Consider the following 26,449-nt stretch of genomic DNA (forward strand, 5'->3'; position numbering starts at 1 on the left):
GGGAACGCGTCTCCCACTGGTGCGTGAATTGCGTCTCAAACAGTGGTTCCTCGACGTCTTCCGCCTGATGACGTTATAAAAGTGCCGTGCTGTCGCCGACCGCGATCCTGATCGGCGTCGCATCAGCGGTGGCGGATGTGGATACCTGTTGTGCACGCTGCAGGTCGCTCTCCAGCTTCACGGCCCATGGAAATTTCGGCAGCCGGGAGTTGGGGACGCCGTGACGACCGCGACATCTCACGCTCGCTCGTGCTTTTCGCCATACAGCATATCTGCGACCAATCGCCGGGATCGTGACATGGCTTCGTGATGTCTTTAGTTGTTGGAAATATGCGCGATTAGAAGGTTTCCCCGTGGTCGGCCTTCGATGGTTGGCCAAGAGCTCACTATGAGTCTCATTTGGAAGGACTCCGGAACGAAGGCACTTAAAGACGCTTTCAGGCAACTGTGCATGGCCGCCGCCATAACCGGCCTTCAGTTTTTGTTTCCTCTCATTCCGTTCGCTTCACCTCATTACCACAGGAGGACAGGTTATTGCCACTTTAGGGGCTACAGTGTCCTTCTCTGCAGCATAGGCCTTTGTGGAGGCTTGTCAAGGCCCGCTTCACTGGCTCGACATCTCGGTAAGACAAGAAAAATTCGGCCGTGGCGGCTCAATCTGGCGCGTGTTTTAAGCATCGATAAAATCGGCATTCGCAACTTTCATGTGCTGTAGGGGGCGCACTTGCGCCTATCAAAATGGAAATAGTTGTCATCTGGATGATCTAAAGTCGGACGATCAACGCTTCAGCGTAGCACAGCAGGACGATGATAAGACTGGTTCACACATGTGTCGGTTGCATTCGCAGCAGTCGAAAGGACAGTCACCGGGATAAGGCAAGCGATGTAAGAGAGCTTCGCGAAGCAATCTTGAGTCGTTTTTGTTCCAGTTGCCCAGTAGCACGAACTCGATGGCGCGAAACATGCGCTTTCAGCAAGAACGCCACCACAATTGTCGTTGATGTGACGTAACAATCGCCCGCGATGTGGCCTCGCAATGGCTGCCGTTGTGACATTAAGCGCATATCGAGGAGCTCTGTCGAAGCGAACACAACTAAGGGTAATGATATCAGAAGTACGCCTGGTGACTTCAGGTTTCCACCATGCTATTTCAACGCCACCTGGCTCTTTCTGTATACCGCCAAACTCGTTCGCAGTCGAGGTCGTCAAGATCACGACCGCAAAATCCTGACCGTCACATCATAGACAAAGGCCATATAAGTTTTATATTGTTATTAAATGGCGTTACAAAAGTAGGGTTATAAATTAATTGGTTAATTTATTGAGTAATACCGCTAATCTCACAAGGAAATTTTAGCAGGTGGGTATAGAACGGGAAAAAAATAGTACCAGTTCACAAAGAACCATACCAGAAATAAAAACACTCTTTGCACAGAATTGGTAGAAAATACAAACAGTTTACACAAGACGCACAATGCTCTCGCAAAACATCCACACGGCATCAATTCTTGGTCGAAATCTAAGCGTATACGAAGGCACAGGGACGCAGCATTTCGGAGTGCCAAGGAAGCTTTGATCGTGACGCGAGACCGGCGAAACTTGCATTCGAGGAGTTGTGTCTTTTCCCTGCGGCACTGCGCTTCCGTAAAAACGTCGACGTGTTCTCAACGGCAAGTCTCACGGCTTAGATGGGGTTTTAAATAACTTCTTCAGCGAATGACGACGATCGAGTAGAACACGTGTCTTCAGCACGCTGCCGCCAGCCTCCGCAACGCTCCAAGAACGCGATTTTTCGAGATGCAAGATGGCCGTCCGGTGGCCGCACTCGCGGAGCGGGGATGCATGCGCAATCAGTGGTTCAGTCCACTGATCTCTATTATAATAGAGATCAGTGGTTCAACCCATAGTTATTATAATGTACGCTATAGAGGTTCAACTGGCGCTAGTGTCTATGCGACTTCCGTGACGCAAAATGAAGCAGACAGCAACCAGTCTACTTTTGCGGCGCTCCCGTGCATTCCTATGGGAAAACGCGCGTGCATTTTGTCTCTTCGCTAGAAAAAAAAAAAAACGAAACACTTAGGTTATTTGGGTCGTACCGAATAGTATGTACCTTAACATTGTAAAAGCGTAATTGCTTTAGCGCATTTTTCTTTATTAGTGAACGATGTTTAACTTCGCTGTATTTCAATCCCAAATGTGTGTTCCGCCGCACGTGTGTAAAAACAAGCGACGATTCAAAGCAAAATTACAATCGAAAGGAATATAGTGTGTGTTCAAGGCTCGCCAGCATTCCGGTGACGCTTGTATATTGTTAATATGCCAGTCCTGTCACTATGTGAAAATGACCCTGTCGTGCATGAGCGGATAAAAACATTCAAAACGTAGATAATAAAGCACGTGGGCTATGAAAGGTGTCTCTTCGTGTTGTTCTCTCTGCCTGGCAGCTTTTATCGGGCACTTGTTCTCAAAGATTTCGATCGTGCTTGTGATATTTTGAACGTAGAAGTCCGCACAGAGCAGAAATAAGAAAGAGGTACTTATTTAAAATCGGAATATATTACTTGGCCTTCTATTTATTTTGATCGTACTGTCGTGAGCAAAAGTCTGGATAACACGGGAGCGCCGACCGAATTGCATCGCCGCGCTCCCTGACGGCGCGGCGCCTGGTGCCGAGACCCGCGCAACGCGCACGCGCGTCCTTTCTTATATCCTGACCCACTCGTTCGCTCGCTTCAACGCGATGCGCTCCTGAGCGATTAAATGGGCGCTAGGTGCCGCCCCGGGAACCAAGATTCCGAGAGCCTCGCTCGCCGCTCGGGACGAGCTCGCGTGCTCCGTGGCACGCGCCGTTCGCGCATATCTTTCTCGCGACTCGGCAACACGTTAAAACTGTCGCTTATGTTGATGCAGCCACAATGAATCGTAGAACTTGTATTCGCGTACTCGAGGCAGCCTTGGGCTTCCTTCCGAGTAATCAATCATGCACGCGCGGTAAAGTGGTGAATGACGAGCAAAAAGAAAACGCCAAATAAGAAAGAAATATTTATTCAACCCGCCTCCCAAGAAAAAACAAGAAATAAAACGGAAGGAAAAAGAGGCGCTGGTTCAGTTTGGGAGGCTTGTAATCTTATATGGTTGATAGCGTCAGAAGGAATCGAAAAAGCATCACCTTCCTGCAAAATGTTGCAATTCTGTTGTGTAATCGCAAAACAGAAATGGAAATATTTCCCCCTCTGCAGCCGTGCGCGGCGGCCATGGGAAACGCGCCGTGACGGTGACGCGGGGATCGCTGCTGCTCAACGCCTCACGAAGAGCAGTAGAAAGAGAAAGAGTAAAGATCCTTGAGGAGAGCGCACGAAAACCGGTGCATTCTCAAGTCGACGTCACTTAGCACGTCATTTAGAGAGTTGAGGGGTGCCGGAAACTTGAAACTTTGCTATTGTTTAAAATTATAATTAGGGCACACAGACTAAATCGCTTTTCTGTTTACTTCGGAGAACAACTCCTATAATTATTTGGCCACTGTTCGGAAATCGTTGCATAGCCGCTTTATTTTATGACTTCCGGTACAAATCGTCACAGCTGATCTCAAACGGAACATTTTAAGGCCACTTCGCGAACAACCATGCTGAGAATTTGTGGCCAGTACCATGTTTTTTTTCTCGTTGTTTTCTTGGCTTCTTGACCCTTTACAACGCGTGCATAAAACATTGAGCAGGAGCTGTTTGCATTGTAGCCGGGGCAAATATAGGGGGAAGCTTAAAAATAACGAATGGAGGGAAGCGACAGTTTTAACGCGTTGCCGAGTCGCGGGAAAGATATGCGCGAACGGCGCGTGCCACGGAGCACGCGAGCTCGTCCCGAGCGGCGAGCGAGGCTCTCGGAATCTTGGTTCCCGGGGCGGCACCTAGCGCCCATTTAATCGCTCAGGAGCGCATCGCGTTGAAGCGAGCGAACGTGTGGGTCAGCAGATAAGAAAGGACGCGCGTGCGCGTTGCGCGGGTCTCGGCACCAGGCGCCGCGCCGTCAGGGAGCGCGGCGATGCAATTCGGTCGGTGCTCCCGTGTTATCCAGACTTTTGCTCACGACAGTACATGCGCGGGTAGTTACGGTAGTTCTTGCCGTTTCCCTTAATTTCCAGATGTCCTTCGTTTGTTTGGCACGTATATCCCTCATGCTGAAATGCACCAACGTCGTGTTCGCGCTAAGCGTGTCCGATAGTACACATAAATACACGTACAAAGCCGTTTTAGCACCGTTTTTAATGCAATGAATTTGAAAGATAAACGCCTTAACTGACTAATTATTTCGTCGGCCTGACTGAGAAATGTTCCAAGCACCTAGTACGAGGAATTATTCGGGATGTTTGCTCTTATGATCGAGCGCAGGGAAAAATGCACTCACCTTTTCCCATAGAAATGCATTACCCGAAGTCAATTTTCGACTGGTTGCTGTCTGCTTCAATTGGCGTCAGCACACTAGCGCCACTTGAACCCCTAGCGCACATTATAACAACTCTGTGGTTCAACCGTGTCACTAGGAAGCCCGTTCCACTTTGCCACCGTTCGTGGCAAAAAGGTAAACTTAAAACAATTATTGGGATACTCAAATGAGACTATGGAGAATCTCTACCTTTTTCTCGTGGAATAGCCCTGAGAAAAAGTTATATAATTATTGTGATTAATTTTATAATGTCCATGAATGATTCGGTGCAGGAATTTTAGTCCGCATACTCGATTTTTTTCCCGTCAGATATGGAAAGCCAGCTTTGTGCATTAGATGTGTAACTGATGTCCTCCCGTATGTGTAAAGCCAGGGTCACCCTGCTTATACGTCACACAAAAGACAATCTGCAAACAGATTCGAACTCAAGTCAACCGGAGATCTGCGCTTCGAATGCCGCATAGCAAAGAGTTCAAGGAGAAACTTGGCACACGGCATTCGAACCGCAGATATCGCGGTGACTGATGTCTGCACTGTCTATGTATAAGCAGTGTGGCCCCGGCTTTAGAGATGAATCTAACAGCTTTATTATAAACCCTGTCTAACTTCGTAGTATTTAATTTCGTAGCTTGTATTAACAATTATTAATCGCGGGTTCCGATTAATCGACACATAGTGCACGCTTCAATGGTGTTGTTACGGGTGCTATCTTCGTCGCTGTCGAAGTGAATGTCGCTGTCATTTCGAGATTAGTAATCAGCTTGGATCTGCTCCTAAGGGACGCCATGTTTCCAAAATGCACAACCATAAACATTGGTACGTTTGTTTTATGTTTATATATGCGTCACGATATGGAACATCCAGAACGGTGAGGAGAAGAGGGATCACTCTATGAATCAGTAGACCAGCGGGTTGTTTTTGTTTTAGGTCATTGTCTCAGATCTATATAGAACCAATACTTCTACCGCTTGGGTCAAAGGGATCGATGGCCGTTTGAAGAGACGGCATAAATCGGGTTCTTAACGTATCGCGCTAGCATTTACTACAGACGTGCCTGAAGTTGGTGGAAGCTTTCGCTAAAATTGTGGAAAGATTGACTCACACGAGTAAATCAAGAAAAATTAAAAACTATGTTTTCCTTATACTTTGCATGTTCACTAAAATATGATATGTGTTTCTGTGGCGCTTATTTGGGCCAAATGAAGTGAAGAACGGGTAAGTATCTTTTATTTACTTTCCATTTAACCAATGTTTCTGTCGTAATAAACGCCAGAATACCCCACAACGATTTTCTGCTGATTTCGAGATAAAAGGTTACCGATAATGTTTCCATAAATAAAACCTTTTTTTTTTTTTTTTTAATTTGGAGGTTTTGTGAATTTATATTTTCATTTTATAAATGCACCAGCTTTGAGCACCTCTGCAGTAAATCCCGGCGCAACAAGTTAAGGCACCGGTTTCTACGGTCCCTTCTAACCGGACCGATTCGGAGAGGTGGCGCACTGACAGAAACGCGGGACGAGGCTTATCGCGTTCAAGTTTCTCGCTTCGCAATTACGTCCCTTTCGAATTTTCATCGGCCGAAGCAGCAATCTCATTGGTCGCGGAGCGACAAGATACTCGAGACCTGCCAAACCCCGTGTTGTTCCAAAAACGCGTCTTTGGCGCGCGGGAGCGCAAGGAGCCCCACTCAAAGGGCAACACGACAGAGAAAGCAGAGAGAACGCCCAATGACGGGGTAGCCAAGTGACGTTGCATGCACTGTGTTCGAAGCCGATTCATTTCATGAGATGCCGTGTCTTTGGTCGACGTCGGGAGAAGTTAAAACGAAAGGCACGCGGACGCACTTGGGAATAAACAAACGCTCGAGGTGCGCGAGGCGCAGACGAACTTGCACGCACATGGGGTCACTGACGTCATCGACGTTTTTTCGACGTCTTTTCAACGTGTCTGCGCTGCCTGGGATGCAGTGTGGCATCACTGAGATTTCTATCAAAGCTATGCGGAGCGCAAGTTTGTCTGCTTCTTTTGCAAAGGTTGTGGGGACGTCAAAACATTCGGCTCTGATTGGATCTGATACGAAGGATAGTGGGTAGACCTCGAGGCAGCTTGCTTTGGGGTGTACCCACCATTCTTCGACCAGAACCAATCAGAGCTCGGCCTTCGGACGCCACCGCAACCCCTGCAAAAGAAGCAGACGAACTTGGGCTCCGCGTAGGTTCTATACTATTCCCTCTGGCCTCTCCGTTCAGAGACTTCGTTTGTCTCTTGTGCATGGGACAGCATCCCCAGCAACCCAGAGATGTGGAACATGGACAGCGTCAAAACGGCGGTCATCCAGCTGCTCAAGGAGATGTCCCAGTCCAAGCTGGCCAAGATCTGCCCCCTCAAACAGGTAAAGCCGCGCCAAAGTATGCGACTCAAGCACAGAAACGCCACCTCTCTGTATTGCGTTATTTTTTTTAATTTTTGATTGGTTATTTAAGTTTTTGCATCTTGAAAAACGCATATATCTCTTTCTTCGATTGTTGAGGAACCACTCCCGCTCTCGGCACTGTGAATGTGCCCCCCGAACTTGAGGTGACCACCACAGAGATCGCTGCCACCGTTGGGAAACGTTAAGCGCTGGCACTGATGTAATCAAGTAATAAAAAAAAAATTTCAGCCTTTCCACTTTGGTGAAGGAAGAGCAGCGGGGCTGTAGCTTCTGTTCTCGGAGGTGTCTTTCCAGGCAAGCGATCTGCTCTTCTTTCGCAAAAAAAAAAAAAAATATGAAGCGCTTGACGCAGTGGAATTTTAGGCGATAGCGACCTCGCGGCGGTTGCGAAACCATTCGCCCTGGGGCCCTAATCTGGACACTTGGCGAAAAAGTCGGCGAGAAATCTGGCGGCTGTGATTGGCCGATGCCGCACTTGACCTTGGCGCCGGCCAATCATAGCCGTCAAATTTCTCGCCGTCTTTCTCGCCAAGTGTCCAGATTAGGGCCCCTGCTGCGCACATCGCCGCTCGTTCCCTTTCCCGCTCTCCTTCCTGCGAAGTTTTGCCGCCACGGCGACAAGCAGACAACCGGCAAACACAAGATTCTGGACAGCTACCGCCATCTATGAGCGACGGCGGCAACCAGAGTGTTGTGTCGGCCACGGGTGTCGACATTTATTTTGTACCGGACGCTATCCTGGGGAAACAAGCCATTAACAGCTCCGCAGTAAAAAGCCCCCACATCTTGTGAACGGTAGGACACATACTATAGGGAGTGTTATCGGATGGCACAAACCTTACAAAATAGCGCTTAAACTCGAAAACTTTACTAGGGAGACGAACGACCGGGGAAATTTGAGAGCTCGGGGAGCTATTGAGGGTACTCTGCGAAACCCATGAATTCCTGGGAGCCCAGTTTGAGAACCCTTGATATAGAGTCTATATTAGTGGAATTTCGTCAATATTTGGTTAGTGGAATGTGGTCTAGGTTAGTGAAATGCGGTCTCGCTGATAGTCAGGGGAAACGCGCACCCATTTCGAAAGTCACGTGCACGTTGCTAGAATGTCTGACAATGCTGCAGGGTGTCCCCCAAAAAATGGCGATGTTTTTTCCTCACTCCAAAAATGAAAAGCGTTTACAATTATCAGTAATGCCGAATTAGATCGCAGCTCTTGAGGGCGAGTAGGGGAGAGTACGGATGGGAGGGAATGCCCTTCCTCCCCCTCCCCTCCTCCTTTCTTGCCCCCTCCTATTTAGCGGGAAATTTTCTCTAAATTCCTCCTAAATTTAGCGGAAAATTTACAAACATTTTTCCGCTAAATTTAGCGGAGAAACTGAATTGGTGTTGAAGTCACGTGACGTCAATTTCCCCGCTAAATTTAGCGGGGAAATTTTTCCGCTAAATTTCACGTGACGTCACATTCATTCATGTGGCGTCAGACCTGACGTCCTGTGTGACGTCACAAGGGTAAAAGTTTCCCGCTAAATATGCCGGCGTCGTCGTCGGCGTAACCGCACGTTGCATTATGGGACGTTTCCCATAATGACGTCACACGTGACGTATCGTATGACGTCACGAGGGTAAAATTTTCCCGGTAAATTCAGCGATAAAATATCCCCCGCTAAATGCAGTGAGAAAAATTCCCCACTAAATTTAGCAGGAAAGTTTTACCCTCGTGACGTCACGCGTGACGTCAGACGTCATCATGGGAAACGTCCCATAACGCGATGCGCGGTTACGCCGACGGCGACGCCGCCAAATTTAGCGGGAAACTTTTACCCTTGTAACGTCACACGGGACGTTAGGTGTGACACCACATGAATGAATGGGACGTCATGTGAAATTTAGCGGAAAAATTTCCCCGCTAAAGTTAGCGGGGAAATTGACGTCACGTGACTTCAACACGAATTCAGTTTCCCCGCTAGATTTAGCGGAAAAAGGTTGGTAAATTTTCGACCTAAGAGCTGCACTTTAAAATAAACTACGCATCGTCGAACGCGCATTTTCCGCCCAAATGTAGTGCGAGCGGTCCGAAACCAGATGCCAAAGTTTCAGAACTAACCGCTAGCTCATTTAAAAGTTATAAGCAACCCTATGAAAATTTCAATGGGAAAACGGACCCGTTTTCGGTAACAAGCACCATTCAGCTGTATTTAAAAGCTCCGTCGGTCACCATTTTGCTTTCTCCGTCCAGACCGCTAGCGACACATCTGGACGAAGAATGCGCGTTCGGCAACACATAATTTTTTTTTGCGGCAAAAACATTTTTTTTTTTTTGCGTTGATCACAACTTGTACATGCACTAGGACGCAACAATTTACTTCCAGTTGAGATAAGAGAGCAACTCGCGCCCACGTAGGGGGCGCGTGTCATGTGACGTGAAGATGTCACGTGTCTCATGGCGTCGCACAATGTCGCAGTTCCTGATGGTTCTCTATGACAGTTTTCTCGTAGAATTCGGCTGATAAAACACATTCGGCGTAATTTAAACACGATAAACGATACACGTAAGTTGTCAGGATGTCGTAGTCTGTCATATAAACTGACCATTGTTTTCTTTTTTGTTTCCCCAATTTTACTGCAAGGTGGCTGCTCTCACATCGGCATTCACCAAGTTATTATTTGTTTTTACTCCGATTACTTTTATTTTTCTTTCAATACCCGACGCGCGGCCCCACACCGTTCACCCTGACAGGAGTGTTTTACCCCGGTACCACGGCGTTTTCCTCGTAGTCCCCGATTTCCCTCAAAATTGGCTAAACACACCAAGAAACATCGCTGCAGTAGTAACCCAAACATTGGGACAAAATATTTGTTTGTTAGTTTTTCGCGAAGTTTTGAAATTTACAAGTTTGGTCGAAGTTATTAAATTGAGAAGTTTTGTCGTTACCGTGTTTTGTGAACGTGAACGTCTCTACTAGCAACAAAAAAGGCGACGCCAGGTAAAGGCAGGTGTTCACTCTTTGTACTGTAGACTTTGTTCCCGACTGATTACAAGCAGTTTCATGGTGTCAAATGAATGCTTCGGAAGCTCGCTCCAGTCCCCGCGCAGCAGCACGAAACAAATGCTCGGCATGTTTCATTTTTTTTAATTGCCCGCTCGACCTGTAAGCGTGCCTTCCCCTCACGTCACGGCACTGAAAAGCGCGGGTATATTTGAATCTTGCCTTTGGCATCATTTTCACTTGCCGATTTCACAGTAACCATTTTGAATTTCGCGACACTAAATTGCATACCGGAAAGGGTGAGAGCAGTGATTCCGAAAATACAGTTAGTTGGAGTTCCTGTAAAAATCGCCGGAGTCACCGGCGATTAACTGCACTGCGGCGAAGCGACATGCGCAGAATCGCGACGTCTACTCCGCGGGCCTAGTTTCTCTGCAGTGCACCAGTGCGCGGTGGAAAGCGCACTCAACGGGTCAATTTAACCCGCCCGAAGAGAGCACGAAACTTCTAAACGCCGAGTCATGTTCGACGCGAAGGTCAAATCAAATCACACGTTACACCTAGCGATAACCGAAAGTTTTAAAAATGTTCGCAAACTTACCGTTATAAACAGGGTTTCCGTACTGAAAAAGTTAACTCAACGTTTTGGCGGAATATTGGCGCAAACTCTTCACATTTTGGTGAATTGTAGCGGGGTATGCAGTTTGACACAAACGGCGTAGCGATCACATCACTGCCATTCCCTCACATTAAGTGGAATGATTACAAAGAGTAACGGTTCAGCCTGCGAAAATAGTATTCGGTTTGTCACCTCGGTAACCGAATGATCGCGTGCCGAATGCACAAACATCGTGAATTATCTGAAGAATATAGCGGGGCTAGCGTATTGCGTACGCACGCAACGCTGGGGATTTTGCGTTGCGGGCTAGCGGGCAGCTCTCGAGAAATCTCGGGTCCAGCGAGAGGCGCCAGTTTCAAAATGGCGGTTACCTCGACTGGCGCAGCAAGGGGCGACGTGGTGCTCGCGAAGTTGAGCGTTGCGGGAAATCGTGTGGTGTTCAGCTCGGCGATTCTTTCCGGGACCTACCGCGGTCGAATCAGATCAGAGTGCATAGTGCACGCAACGCTGCGATCTGCTCGATGCTCAGCTTCTTCGCGCAGTACATCGCCGAAGTTGTCGCTATACACTGGATAGCTTTGTTCCATAGTAGGTCGTAGATTTGTTCCCGCGATAGCAGAGATAGAAGGTGCCATCCCCACGGGACGATCGACGAAGGCTCTGTGAGCGAATTTGGCTACGCACTCGTATTCTCCGTATCTTGCAGAAGAGCGCGCTTGACCACGCGGCGGCGGCGGCTCTGTTCGATTTGAAATAAAATGATTGGAAACGTTTTCGTTTTCAATATTTATTTTGAGGAGCATGGTTTCTTTATAACCACGTGGAATTCTAGGGCTTTGGCAAATTTAACCAAAATCATGCGAGGTGTTCACTCGGCAACGTAACGCACAACTAAAATCGGTCCGAGCAGGTCGTTTTTAGCATACCCTACTATTGCGTACGCAAAACCCGCCACCACTATACTAAGACTGCCTATTTATTTTGGTTTCGTTTCGACTTTTCGTCCGTTGAGTGCGCTTCCCCCGTTACGCCGGTGCGATGCGGGAAGCCATACTCGCGAAGGGGGGGGGGGGGGGGTGCATTTCGCCCTAGCGATACCTGTTCAGTCCGCATAACTTTGGCGAAGCTCGCAAAGCCCGTTACCGATGGGCTCATTTTTACTCCGATATTGTCATGAACTGTTCACACGCGGATTGCCATTGAAGTGCATTTGAGGGGAGCTGATTAACATTGAAGTTTGGGCTAGTTGGTACAGACAACAAAAACAGCGCGAAGATAAGGACGAAGTAAAAGGTAACCGACAGGACACGGCACTGTGTCCTGCTCGTTACTTTTTAATTTGTCCTCGTCTCCGCGTAGTTTTTGTTTTTATCACGAGTGGAGCTTGTTTGTTTTAATCAAACTAAGCGTGGTGTTTTCCGAGTACGGTTTTTAGTCTGAACAATGTTTCCCCCGAATATCGACAACTACGAATATGGAGAGACGAGAGGCATTGAAAGTCGTGACACCCAGGAGCAACAAAATCGACCATTGGCGTCACAACTAAGTGATGTGTAGTCATGTGGTCATCTTCTTAAAGGTGACCATCTTCTGGTTTTCTAATATTTTTAAGTTTCACACGTGCCAAATACAGAAAAGTATGCCATGGTACAGACAGTGTCGATTAGCTCGGTGCTCCAGCAGGTTATGATGTCATCAGGTTTGATTTCTAGCACCTTAATTTCCCAGCATTTTTTTCCTCTCTTATTTCCTTCCCATCATCGCCTTTTGTTTACTTTTCCTTCCACAGTCACTACTTTCAACGATTGTGAACAACAAGTTCAGCGGGAAACTGGGCGCGGAGAAGTGCAAGGAGTTTGGACGCTGGTTCATGGAGTACAGGCAGTCGTCGCCGGGTAGGTACCTCTTGCACTGCAGGTTAATAAGATCAAACAATCGAGAGGGAGGGGGAATAGGACCGCTTACCTCAACTGAAGGTCACTTTTTCAAATGCTGCAAGTGCGGAGCAAGCTCCTGCCAGCATGACGTTAAAAATAATCACGGCATAAAAGATCATCACATTGCTCTGCTGTTGGTATACTCCGTTCACCACTTGGTACCGCTGAATTCTAAGTTGCGACAGCAGGGTCGTGCCCATCAGGGCTTGTTTTCACAGCATTTGCTCATGTCAAACAAAGCAAAAGTTGAGCTTTTTCTTGGGGGGTTTTCGGGGCGTCGTCTGGGAGGGGGAGGGGGGGGGGGGAAAGGTTGCAGGTGTTGTACACTTACATCGAGAATCCTCTGATCACTACACCATGAGGCAAAGGTTAGACACCTCCCCAAGTAGAAGCGACTCACCCACCATGCTTCATACTATGTGCCTTCATGTGCGCACAGGAAAAACACTCAAGTGTTGCACTAGAGCTGCCGCTATGAAGGTCTGCCTATTTCTTCTGTCCCAGCCACGGCGTCCACGTTCCTGGACGAAGACAAGCCTCCCCAGGATTGCCGCATGACCTTCCACTCTGGCACGGAGCTGCCGCGCATGCGTGAGTGGTACCGACAGTGCCCGCACCCGACCAACCTGCAGCTTCAGGACTTCGTCAATCAGCTAAATGCGGGAGCTCTGCGCATACGTAACAAGTGGGTCTTTTTCTGTTTTTTTAGGCATTGCTTAAAGGGATACTTCAACGAAATTTGAAATACACCCGTCATGTTCAAAAATAGGTTGAATATGATCTCAATATCCGTAAATGAAAATCGCACGTTTGCGTTTTGAGCCTGGTGGCTGTATTTTTCGTTATAAATGGCCCACTCTGGCAAGTGCTCGGAGAACAGCCAGCGGAGAGCATGTGACATCCAACGCAATCGTGACATAGTTCGTCTCGGGACGAGCACAGCTACGATGAGGCCGACGTCGAGAGGATGGCCTAGTCGTTCCAGACACCGAAGCGGCTGCTTTTGTACGAATTTTGAGTGACGGGTTAATCTTCTATAATCTTGTAGGGGGACAATAGCGACTTCTGGGACGTACAAAGGGGATTCTCGGGAAGAGGGGAAGTCCTCCCTCCCCTCTTTTCTCGTCGTGGCCGGAGGCGAGACAGTTACCGTCACTAGCTGTCAGATTCCTAGACGGGCATTACAAACGAGGCGTTAGCGACATCCACCAGGTGCTCTTTGCTAATAGTTTAATTTGTTTTAAAACTCCTTTTTGTGACTTTTTTGACAAGATATTGGTGTGTTCGGTGTGATACTGCTCCTTTGAACACATATAGACCAAAAAATTAGCGCCGAAACTTAGTTGTAGTATCCCTTTAAGATGGTAGACACTGCTTTTATAATCTCTCCTCAAAGTAGCAAAGCATATGGCAATACAAAACAGTGACAACTTTAAACAAAACAAAATAAAAAAAAAGAAAATGGGCTGAAGTGCTTGTCAGTTCTGCTCAGCATGCAAGCGTTTTGCTGCCACAAAGTATTTCAAGTCCCACACGGGCTGGCTCATGTGATTAGCCTTCATGTGTAGTACAGAACACCTGTGGACAATGTCCAAGACAGTGAACAAAGACACTTATTAAAACATATAAAATAGCGCAAAAAAGACAAGGACAAGAAGTACACAGGACAGGCACTGTCCTGTATACTTCTTGTCCATAGCGCCTGTCCTGTGTACTTCTTGTCCTTTTTGCGCTATTTTATATGTTTTACTAAGATGAACCAACTAGCCCAACAACGTACCCTACTAAAAGACTTATTTCTGGTTGATTGCAACGACTCCTCGTTTCATCCTAAGTCAGAGCACAATCGATGCTATGTGCCAATGAGACCAACCAAGCAGCATCAAAAGCACAACATCATGGCATCTGCCATCTTTCTGTATGTGTTCCACCGTCGGCTAGACCAATTAAGCGGAGTGAATACCCCGCAACTTGCACATTTAGTTCGTTTATCCACGAGTGCACGTTCGAGCCCTCGGCTGTGCACTTATTTATGATGAAACGAAGCATAGTCTGCTGTGCAGCAATAGATTTAGAACTCTCTCAGAAAATGGGTAGTGCCAGGCTCGTGTAGGTAAAGCATTACCCATTTCCCCGTCCTTCTACCCCGCCATCAAACAGACCACCGGTGACACCGAGCAGCCTCAAGAACTGGTGGAAGAACGAGCGTCAACGGGAGCGACGCCTCAAGCGCCACGCGTCGATCGACGAGCCGGGCTCCCCGCCATGCCCGGTCCCCACCAAAACGGTGGCCCAGCGGCCAGCATCGTCCCAGAGCGGCGACGGTGACAGTGCCACCAACCACGAACCTCCGTCCCGCACTGGGCAACCCAACCAGCCCCACCCCTTGCCCGTCCTCCTCCAGCCCCACGTCCTGCCGACGTCGGGCCCACGTCCCACACTTCCCTACGCCTGCCTGGCCCACTACCAAGACGACGCCAGAGGCAGAGAACACCCCTCGATAGTGCCGTATCACCACCACCACCACCACTGCCTGCACCACCACACAAACAACGGTGCCGGCTGTTCGCCGGCGTGCTCCACTTCGTCGGAGGCCGGCGAGCTAGTGGTCCTGACGTCGCCCATGTCGCATTCATGACGCTACCTCGTCAACGTCGGAGGCCGCCATTTCCTGCCGACCCCCAAGGCGGGTTTTCCATGCAGCAGACGACTACCTTCGCCGTGCAGGTCGCCGTCCCCGACGAGTAACCACGCCTCGGCTTCTTCGACGCCGCCCTCGGCGGCCGGGTCGAGGTTATAGGGTTTGCCTCGTCCTTCGAGGACAGTGTCATAGTCATTGACTGAATGAGAACAGCAGGAAGAAGCTTCAGTTGCCCTGCCTCCGGCACGAGCTCAACGATTTTGACATCTTGTGTTCTTCGAGTGCGCACGTGCAGTCAAAGCGCAATGAAAGGCAACGAGCACGCGCTGGAGGCCGGGCATTCGAAGAAGACGCTCTGCTGTTTTCACCTTGCCAGTGACTATGCAGAGAAAAACTGAAGGAGAGGAGGAGACGAGAGCGTGCGGCGATGGCGGAGAGTTGAGCTCCGATTGGAAGGATTAGAGGGTAGACGCAGAGAGCTTGCCCTGTTTCTACCCACCGTTTCCCTCCATTCAGAGCGAGGAAGAGCATCGTCTGCTCCACATGCAGGGTCACGTTCAAACGTCAGACCCTGCACGAGAAGCAGATGATGCTCTTGTTCGCTCCGATTGGAGGGAGGCATTAGGTAGAGAAAGGACAGCTAGCCTTTGTATCTAACCACCAATCCTTTCAATCGGAGCTCGACGTTCTGACGTCACCGCATGCTCCCATCCCTGTATAGGTGGACACAGGCGGTTGTCTATGTGTTTGATTTGTAGCTTTTGTATGGCCAAATTTGTTGTCAAACCCCCCCCCCCTTGGAAGAGGAGTGAACCTCCAGAGGCGTTGACGAGGACCCTTCAAAGTGTATGTGGACGAGCCGGGACTATAAGTAGTGCCAAAAAGTGTGAGGATTTATAAGTCTTGAGCATGCAGAGACAACTGTGAAAGACTGTGAACCAGGAACCATGCATGTGTTGTCTTGTAGAGTTTTCAAAGGTTGACAAGAATGCAGTGATGACGACCGTAGAGAAAAGTGCCGAAAGGCTCGTCGGTGGTGCCTCAATGTGCGAGTCTCGTTGCGCTCCAGTGTCTCGGAGTGTAGCGGCACAAAATGAACACCCTTGTGTTAGCCAAAGAGATGCACATCTTGACAGATTGTGATGAACCTGCAAGCGTGGGACTAAATGCATGTCCACAATGCCCGAGACAGTGACCAAAACATACTTATTTCTCGCTGTCTGCAAATAGCGTGTTCAGCGGTAATAGATGCACAACTCTTCCACGAAATGGGTAGATTCAGATTCGTGGGGTTAAAATAAGGACTCGGGCTCAGAGCAACACTGGATATGTCAATTTCTGACCTTATCTACTTTCACTTTTGTTAAGATAGGAATGAGTATTTGAAAGTTAAAGCATTCATTCCTAATGTCTGAATGTCAATAGGTGCAAGTTCTTAACATGGGTACACTAAATTGAACTAAGCAAAAACTGTATTTCTTTCTCAAACTACATCACTACTCTACACTGCAAACAAGGTCACGCAAGATCCTTCATTTAAGTTTATTTCATTAATGGACAATGCCACTGAAAAAAAAGGAGCAATTTCAGAGCATCAAAAGCCAAAAGAAGGTGCAGTCCCCATGCCCCAAGACAACTACGATGGCTACTTAGCACCTAGAAAATACCTGAAGTGTTATGTAGTATGCAGAGTTTGTAATAAAGGGTCAAGGTCTCAGTTTGTCCCCTATGACATACTCCTCAGATTGATGCCCTTGTATCCGAATCAAGCATGCACAACCACTAACGGCCGAAGTCGCAGAAACCAGACGGCGTCCAAAGGTTAGGCACATTCCTCACAAACCGTTTTCAAACCTGCCCAGCTGCAACAACTACGGTGTGCATCATGACGGTCCCACTAAGGGAGGAGTCCCAGTTACCGAGGCATTTGACTTGGAAGGTTTCACTGTGGTTATTTGAGCTGAATGATACTCTCTATCTAATTTATTTAGATGGTCACAGAGTGTAGAAAACTTTACAGTATGAAGGCAAGTTGAAGATGACTAACTCTTCGTAAAATGAAAGGTGGGCGAAAAAAAAGAAAAAAAGGAGACCACGATGCCTTTTCCTTAGAGGAGGTCGTAGAAGTAGTCGAGCCCCTGACCAAGCTCCCAGATGGCCACACCCGTGCCCAGCTCCTCGGCTAGTTTCAGCCGCCGATCGACAGAATGCAGCGTCGGATAGAACACGGTGCGGCGTCCGTCGGCAGCCCTGAAAGAACACCCAGTGGCAGGTGTCACGTGACCCGCTGGACCCTTTAGAAGGAAGAAGCAGACGCTGACCCCGAAATTGGTGCCGTTTGCTTTGTGTGAGAACTAGGAACGTCTAATTACAGACTTGCATTTGACAGTGATTGGCTGCGCTACGACAACATGCAGCGGTTTACGACAAGACAACACTAGAGCACCTAAATAGCTTTTCCAACAGCTCGATTGGTGTCGCGTGGCTTACGGGCCGCGTTTACGATACGAGCTGCAAGGAGCTGATGGAAGCGTCGATCCGTTGGTCATCTGTGTTCACGCCTCCATGCAATGCCTCCAAGAGGCAAACGCGGTGCACTGATCGGACGCGCGAGCGCTGCACCAGCATTCGGCCGAGACTCGTGACCTCTCTAATCGACGATGAGTCCCGGTCAAACACAGGAACCCTTTAGATTTGTATACGGCTAGACAAGGTTTCCTGGTCTTTGCGAGACCAAATCTATACACTATCTATGTCAGGGGCGGCCAACCTGCGGCTCTTCGCGTGTGAAAGTGTGGCTCGTAACTCCTTCCCCCTCCCCCCCACACACACACACACACACATTGTGCCGCCTCCCTCCCGCTCACACGAGCACTTCCCCAAAAAGAGAAATGGAACGCGTTTTAAATCAAAACACAGGTGGTGGTTTGGTATAGTCTTGCGCTACTGCTACCTTACGTACAGGTGAACTGTTTTTGACTCTGATATATATATTTTTTTTTATTTATTTATTTAGTATACCCTCAGGGCCAAAGGCATTAGAGAGGGGAGTGGTTACAATCAAGAAGAAATTAAACAAACAGAGTACAGCAAAAATGGTAATACAAATAAACAAAAAATGGCATATAATCATACAATGTTAGCTAAGGCGTTCTTGAAGTGATGGGAGTCTTCGATAGTGGCTATTGAAGCAGGAAGGCGATTCCACTCGTCAGATGTGCGAGGCAGAAATGACTGAAAGAAAGCGTTAGTTCTGACTGATGGAATTCCAACCTTATTAGCATGATCAAACCGAGATGAGATGTACTGAGGAGGTAAAATAAGTTTGTCGTGCAGATGTGAATGGTAAAACAATTTATGAAAGAGACTGAGACGAAAAGCTTTACGGCGAGATGCGAGAGATGGCAGGCTGAGGCTAGACTTCATTGAACTTATGCTCGCGGTTTGGTTATAGTTAGAAAGTATAAAACAAACAGAATTATTTTGGACCATTTCGAGTGAGTTTATTAGGTTTTCTTGGCTGGGATCCCAAACTGACGCGGCATATTCCAATTTAGAGCGAATTAGTGTGGTGTAAAGCAGTAGTTTTAATGACGAAGATGCTCGGGCAAAGTTACGTCGAAGGTGTCCCAACGTCCGGTTAGCATTATTAATCACGTATGTGGTATGGGCGGTCCAAGTCAGATCATGTGAAATATGAATGCCAAGATACAGGGTCAAGGGGTATGTTATTAAGGCAGTATTTTGGCAATTGGCAAGGTTTTCTGGACACATGCATTAGTTTACACTTGTTAATATTTAATTCCATGCGCCATGCTTCGCACCAGACAGAGATAGCGTTAAGGTCAGATTGAAGGCAGATTATGTCATTATCGCAAGTTATTTCACGAAAAAGTACGCAGTCATCAGCAAACAAGTGAATGTGGGAGGAAACAGTTGACGCGAGATCATTAATGTAAATAAGAAAAAGAAGAGGACCAAGCACCGAGCCTTGCGGTACACCAGAGTGGACACTGCGCGGCTCGGATGTTAGATCGTTAGCTGAAACAAATTGTGAACGGTTAATAAGAAAGAATTCAAGCCACGTGAGAAGTTTGTGATCAAGGTTTAGTTGACGCAGTTTATAGAGCAGCAGCTTATGACAGACCTTATCGAATGCTTTGGAAAAATCTAAAAATATGCAATCTGCTGATGATGAGTGGTCGAGGATGATATTCATTTTATGCATGAAGGACACCATTTGTGTTTCACAGGAGTAAGTTTTTCGAAAACCATGTTGCGCGAATGTAAAAATGAATTCGATTCGAGAAAGTTAGCAAGATTGGAAAACAGAATATGTTCAAGAATTTTACAGGGGATACTGGTGAGTGATATGGGTCGTTAGTTGAGTGCAGAGGTCTTGTTACCTGATTTGTGGAGTGGAATCACCTTCCCGACTTTCCATTCCGCGGGTAGAAAACCATTGTCGAGTGACTGCTGAAAGATCTTTGTTAGTATGATAGAGGAATAAACACTTGTGCTTTTTAAGAATTTTGGATTAACTTTTTAAAAAATTTAAAAATTTTGGATTGGAAAGTAATCAGAGCTTCATTCATTGCTCTCAAATCTAAAGAAAAGTTTGCACCCCCCCCCCCTCCCCCCCCGCGGCTCTTGGAAGTTTCGTGGTTTTGTTTGCGGCTCTTAGGACCGGTCAGCTTGGCCACCCCTGATCTATGTGAAACAATCTTTTAGCAACACTGTCGGAATTATTTCCGATCTCGTGGCTAAGAAATGAGCAGACGTGAGGAGCAAAGTTGCGTCCACTCAAAGTTGGGGGGGATTCGTGTTCAGTGTGGACGGCCGTTCACAGGGAGTACACGCAGTAGATGAGAAGGCGTCGTTTCACCGAGGAAGTTGGGCGGCAGCCTGCCCAGAAATTTCACTTACTTGTATTCAAAATAGTGCTCTGCAGCATCGGGGTCCCAGCTCACTTTGGACTGCTTGCTCTGGCCAAGTTCGCTCAGAAGCCTGCAAAGCGTTTCAGCGTTTTGGACAAAGGAAATGCAAAACTTGGGCAAGTATGGTGAAAAGCCATTGCGGAGCTGTCGTGCACATATACTGTATTTACTCGAGTAATTGCCGCACTGTTTATGCAGAAAACTTGAGGGTTTGTTTTTCCGCGGAGCACGCAGATCGCCAATCACCCCAATCGACAGCATGATTCCAGCTAGCTGTTTACAGGACAGAGATAATGTCTTCGCGCGAAGATACCATCTGTGAAGTCTGCATTTGTGCGGAGACTCGTGTTCTTGATCTTGTTATTCGCTATGCTATTTATGCGCAATGCGATGATTGGCTGTATATGTGTTCTGTGGGAAAGTAGACGTAAGGGCATTGTTCATAAATAGTGCGGCTATTACTCGAGTAAATACGGTACAATATGCGTGTTCACGACAAGGGCACAAAGAGCAGTTCATCGTACTGTATCGAACAAGGGTCTACAATGAAGGTGAAGGATCACACACAGGTAAGCACAACATGCATGGCACCTTGAAGAGTAAATGTGAACAGCTCAACTCCGCACCACCGATTACACTGGACGTGACAAAATCTACAAATATTAGTCTAGCTTAAAGGACTTATTATGAAACAGGTTGCCCTTTAATTAGAAGCCTTTTGGCTGCCTTGGTGCTGAGACTTGTAGCATTTCTACTGACATCCTTGAAATCTCGGAGACATCTTTTATGCATGATTTTCTCGTTCTTTTTTCTCACACCTCATTTTGTAATAAATCTCATTACAGTGTAGGATGCTCGTCACCCTCGGTACAAAGGAAGGAGTATAGTGTTTAAAGATGCCGTTTATTTGGAGATATGTGTTTGTCCTTTTGTCCCCCTTCTCCAGGGATTATTTTCGTCCTTCTTGTCCAGCTCGCTTTTACCTCTGCACTAATTGCATTATCGCCGTTTATGCTCACCTTGTTGCCCATTAATGACGCCCGGCCAGCAGCCGCACTGCGTCGGCTATATTTCGACTCTACGGCGGAGACGTCAGGCGCCCCTTGAGAAGGGCTAACCTCCCGCTCAAGCTTCCATAAAGCAGTGGCTATTTTCTTCGGAGCACAACCAACACCGATGCTTCTGAATCGCCCCAGCTTGGCGGTTAACCCATCTCCCATTACAGTGAAGGACAAGTGGCGAGGCTGGCAATTAAAGGAGAGGGAGAGGCCTACTTACTGGCTTCCGAGGATAGGTCCTCCCCCGACGCTTGTGTAGGAGTAGCCGTAAAAATTGAGCCCGAGCAGTATGCGCTCCCGTGCCGCACCCTTCTGGGGGGCCAACGATTCCACACACTTGCGCACCCAGTCGATCGGGCTGCTGGGGCCGGGCCTGATGCGTGCGAGATGGCAGTGAATAGGAATGGCAGTTAAAATAAAGATGGTTTCACGCTAGTTTTGAAGACGAGCTTGCAACATCTGACTCAAGGCTGCTCTTATACTGAGAAAACTTATATGTGCAAACAGATAAATGTTAACATGGACGACGGGCACTTGTCCGTGTCCTCTTGTTCGAGTTTGTCTCTGGTTGTGCATACAAGTTTTCTCAGCATCATGCACCCAACAGGTCCAGCAACAAGGCTCATTAAGCTATTCTTATAGTCAGTTAAACATTTAACAAAAGGTTCAAAAACAGAGCTTTAGACAGATTTCCCCATGCACCCGGCGTACTCATGTCACGCACGCCCCCCCCTTCCCCCCCCCCCCCCCCCCCAAAAAAAAAAGGATGGACACGCATTCTTGACTTGAAGAGAAGAGTGGTTAAAACATAAGTTCAGGTGTAAGTTGAGAAGCATATAATAAGACTTTAAGCACCATGTCCTGTTATGACAAGGTGCAAGCAGTGATCCATGAACTGCTTTTTTTTTTTTTGTGTGTGTGTGTGTGTGTGTGTTGGGGGGGGGGGGGGAGTAGCAAATGTTTATTTTTGACCATAGGGCATTACTCAAGCTTACCTTTGAGGGCTAGAGTAGTCGTAAGTCATCAAGCTGAATGCCGTCACATGCTTGGAAAGGTTGTCAAAGTCTTTCTTGGTGAACATGCCAGGGGCATTCCTACATGACAGCAGAAAATAGAACTAGCATCAGCAACGAGGGATTAACCAGAAGGGTCAAGGGCACACACCCTTGATAGACAGACGGCGGTATCACCAAGATAGTGTCCAAGTTCTTCTCTTGGAGTCGCTGCGCCAAATGCTGGATGAGCTTGGTCATTTGTCTACAAGAATGAGTAACCACCATAAGCTTTCTGAGAGAGAAAGACGTGCAGCGACACATACTCGGCCATCTGGCCTCCAAACTGGGACCACAGCTCTATGACGTAACCATCAAAGCCGCTCTTGTCTGCCAGCTCTTGTAAGATGGTAGCCATCGAGTCCAGCTTTTTCTTGGAGGAAGACACTGTGACCAGCTGATTTGGTGTCCATCTCTCAAACAGGATTCGGGGAACTTAAAAACAAGAAAGTTAACAAAAAGCGTCAGCTAATATCTGCATAAAAAAAGACCATTAAATGTTTGATTTACCCATTTTGACGTTCCTGCCCGGTGACTTAACGTCCTTGGTCCAGCCCTGGTCCACATCGTGTTGGCCGGCGACGGTAAATCCTCCCTTGGCTCGCGAGACTTCGAGTTGCAGCCAAACCGGGGATACATAGGCGAACTTGGCTCCGAATATCTTTGCGATATCGTATCCCCGGTTGTTCCACTGCAAGCAGCGTCCGAACAATCAAATTCCCCACTTCGTATGCAGCAGCTTTCTATACGAATAGAAACTCAAGGAGAGGAGAAGATGAGCGCCCATGGGGTACGGGCAAAGCTTTGGGGAAACGCAAAGGCTTTCCATTTCCCACCAACCGTTCCAATCAGGGCTCGGTGTTCTGGCGTCCCCGCGTGCGCTCATATGAAACGCGGGGTCTGGTTCACACTGCGGATGGATGAAGGACAACGTACCGGTGTCACGTATCCCAGCACTGGGCCCTTGAATCGCTTGTCCGCAGTTTTACTCCGACAGTACGACTGGTGGTGCTTGAGTATGTCGTGCACTTTGACGTGTTCCGTGACTAATTCACGCTCGAAGACCGTCGTTTCACCCGGTGGAAGTGGTTTCACGGACTAGAGAAGGCAGCAGAAATTGGTACACGTGTACAAGCGAGTCCGCGTTTAGAAGAGTAGATGCGCCGGTCGTGTTATGAACGGGCAGTTTCGAAGTTGCTACCGTCTACGTACCTTTACTTTCTTTTTATCCGACGGAGATATTGTGCTTCGCGTATTAACTGGTAATAAACATACCAGGACTAGAGAATACGGCAAGTTGAACTTCATTTCGAAAGTTGCACTTGCCCGCGACCACAACAAGCCGCCATGCACTTCCAGGTGATAGGTGAATGGAGAAATGGCAACAGCGGTATTTTTGTAAGGGACGGTAGGTAGCGTCATCTAGCGACGGTATCTTAAACTTATCAACAGGCTGTTTGTTTATTATGCTCTGGCCCCATCAAAGCGTAATCCGTCTGAGAATTTTAATAAACGTTCGTTCCACTCCACTTCACATTGTGTGGAATGATTGGGGGTAAGCGGTAAGCGCTGGAATAATCGTGACATTAAATTGAAATGAAGACCCTAGTTCAAGCAAAAACTTGTCGCCACCCCTTAATTTTTTTTTTTTTTTTTTAGTTGCTAAGTAATGCACGGGACGCCATTCTCCGTTTAAATGAAATTCCATACAAGTTTTCTGAACCTGAACCTGAAACGTAGCGCTAGCGGTTTGGAAGAGATGACGAAGGATCAGACTTAACCATTATCTTATTCAAAGATAATAAGTGATTTCCTCTTTTCTTAAACTTCCAGTCGGAAAATGAGGCCATGTACTCGCGGGCTTTGTCGGCCACTATTTTGCCATTAGGAATTTCTAAAAATTACTTCTATTTTTTTTTTTTTTTTTTTTTAATAAGATAATGGCTTTTTCTGAAAGTTTGACATCCGGTTCGAAATACTAGCTCTACATTTGTGAGGAAAATCAGCGCTTAACAATGCGTAGTGAATTTTTGAGATTAAAATACTTTTTTTGTTTTGTTTTTCGGGGCACCCTGTATATTGGTTTCAACTTCCCCTGACTGCAAAAACAACCGATCATCCAGTACTTTCATTTTTTCAGAGTTTTTGGTGACATCGCGATTACCATTCAAGAGTTCAACAGTAAATCATGCAATCCACATCGCCAATATTTAACCATTTAGCGCTATTCAATAGGAGTTTTAAGGAACGCATTATTTCGCACAAGCTCTTAGTTTCGATCTCTGCGCGTGGGGGCACCGGTGGCCGAGTGGGCTAGCACACACCAGCTTGGAGCACGTGGAGCGAAAGCTTGCGCTGCAGAACCCAGGGTTTCCGGGTACACTGACAAGGCCCGCGCGTTTCCTCCTCTAAACGTCATCACTAGTAGATCCCCTCACAGTGCCCCGCCCTAAGTAGCCCGGATGAGCACCATCGTCTACTACATCGTCTGCTACGTCGCCTACTTGAGTTGTCATGCTCAGAACGAGCCTACATGGTTAGGAGACCGGCAATCTTCATGGTGTCGCGTTGCAAATGAACTGTGGAAGCTCGCTATCAGCTCGCGCTCAGCAGTCGCGCACATACTAATGGCCGCCAGTGAATGCGACGTAGTTGTCACGAGGCCCTTACTCTCGTCACGCTTCAGACTGTTTGCCGTTTGGGGCGGGTCGGGGGTCTACTAACGATGACGTCACGCACAGGCCTTGTCTTCTGGGTGGTGTTGGTTCAATTTCAATCCCCACCCCTGCCCGTTTTGATCTAGATGGCCATCGTACCGGCGTGCGGTGGTATATCATTACTGCTTGATGCACGTTAAAGACCAAAACCTAGCGCTTGTACTACACTGGCTAAATTGCTCATCCACAGCTGAGGCACCAGATGCCCATTGAGGCTAACTTCCGGCCGTATAAACATACACAGTTATTATAATTACTGCTTTGCGCATGTGCAGTTCTCACAGTTATCACGTAAACACAGGTGTATCAACACGTTTTGAAACCATTTTAGATACCGGGCGTTTCTGAGAAAAGTTAACTATGTTTTTCGGCGTTTACCTTGAAGCGACATACGCAGAATCACGATGTCTATTCTGCGGATGTCGCTTCTCCGCAATACAACAATGCCCGGGGAGAAGTGCACGGAACAGAGCTAACCGACCCGGTCGGAAAAAGGCCACGAACAACGATGAATAATCGGGAAACTTACGAGTACTGTCAATGTTCGATACAAATAACTAATTGAACAGTACGTTATTCTAAGCAATAATTTTAGAAAAAAGAAAACTTTCATCCTTTCCACTCTAGTGAAAAAGGAAGACCAGTGGAGCTGTACAATGGAGAGTAATGGCTGGCCGCAAGTCGGCAAGTCATGATGATGATTTTTTTTTTTTATGATGATTTTTTGGCTGTTCCCTTTGAAGCGGGCGGTTTGAATAGAAATCAGACCTAGCCGAATAAAAACGGAGAGAAAAAAATTGCACTACTGTTGCATTCTTCGCCACCAGTCCTCCAGCCTCCTTTTAGTCCTCTCGACTGCGTCGCTGCACTTCCAGCTGGGCTGCAGTGCCACTGCAGCGCGATTTAAGTCCGCACTGGGCCAGCACACAGCATCCCTGTCTGTGTCCCCAACTCGGAAGCCGAGGGCTTCTGCCAGAAATTGTTCGTGTGAATGTGCCTCGTCTAGATGCAGCCCGTTGTCTGGCGCCTGACCCCAATCCACCGGGTGTCTTGGTACGAGACTTGGGCAGGAGAGCACAATATGCTTGATAGTTTCCTCGGTTTCGCCACATGCCCGGCATGATGTTGATTGTACCTGTTGGTCAAAACGCTGCCTGTACACTAGCGTTCTTAGCCCTCCCGCACGTGCTTCAAAAAGCAGGCGGCTGCCCAGGCTATTATCATACAGGGTTGTCTCTGTCGATATTTCATTTTTCCAGCGGTTGTACATTTGCAGGGTTGACTTTGAGCGGGCCGCCTCCGACCACTGCACAGCCTCTTCCTCGCGCACTCTCTTCCGCACCTCCAGTTCCCACTTTTGCTCTGTAGTGGCAGCCATGGGCACAGTAAAGAAGCCATATTTCTTTTTTAGCTAGTACAGTCGCTTTCTCCACTTCGTCTGTATCCCTGTCAGGTGTATGTACACAAATAGTCGTTTGGCCCACCGTCCTCGGTCCATGAGTCGCAGACGCCCGTCGTAGCCGATCTTGCTAGCTGCTTCTCTGGCTTCAAACGATGACCATCCAAGATCTCCTTGGACAGCTTCGTTCGCCACCATGCCATGGCAGCCTAGGGCCT

General features: G+C 47.8%; 2 protein-coding genes across 3 annotated transcripts; one reads left to right on the forward strand and one right to left on the reverse strand.

Moving 5' to 3' along the window:
* Nucleotides 1–4,529: 4,529 nt before the first annotated feature.
* LOC8023244 lies at nt 4,530–16,340 on the forward strand. Of its 2 annotated transcripts, XM_040222492.3 has the most exons (5): nt 4,530–4,581; nt 6,730–6,841; nt 12,280–12,385; nt 12,932–13,112; nt 14,588–16,340. In XM_040222492.3, exons 2-5 carry the CDS (start codon nt 6,749–6,751, stop codon nt 15,063–15,065), a joined length of 858 nt encoding a protein of 285 aa, XP_040078426.1. In that variant the 5' UTR covers nt 4,530–4,581; nt 6,730–6,748; the 3' UTR covers nt 15,066–16,340. The 2 variants fall into 2 exon arrangements, with proteins under 2 accessions (XP_040078426.1, XP_040078425.1); XM_040222491.3 differs by lacking the exon at nt 4,530–4,581 and having other exon boundaries at nt 6,658–6,841.
* A 256-nt stretch (nt 16,341–16,596) lies between these two features.
* On the reverse strand, nt 16,597–23,489 carry LOC115325961 (chitinase domain-containing protein 1). The gene is made up of 9 exons (XM_029986684.4): nt 23,328–23,489; nt 23,052–23,213; nt 22,626–22,806; nt 22,382–22,550; nt 22,228–22,320; nt 22,059–22,157; nt 21,284–21,436; nt 19,995–20,075; nt 16,597–17,318 (listed from the first exon to the last, which is right to left on the reverse strand). Exons 1-9 carry the CDS (start codon nt 23,421–23,423, stop codon nt 17,177–17,179), a joined length of 1,176 nt encoding a protein of 391 aa, XP_029842544.2. The 5' UTR covers nt 23,424–23,489; the 3' UTR covers nt 16,597–17,176.
* Between the last annotated feature and the right edge of the window lie 2,960 nt (nt 23,490–26,449).

The sequence above is a fragment of the Ixodes scapularis genome, unplaced genomic scaffold (genome assembly GCF_016920785.2).
Source record: "Ixodes scapularis isolate PalLabHiFi unplaced genomic scaffold, ASM1692078v2 PGA_scaffold7__128_contigs__length_106722199, whole genome shotgun sequence".
Classification (NCBI taxonomy): Eukaryota; Metazoa; Arthropoda; class Arachnida; order Ixodida; family Ixodidae; genus Ixodes; species Ixodes scapularis.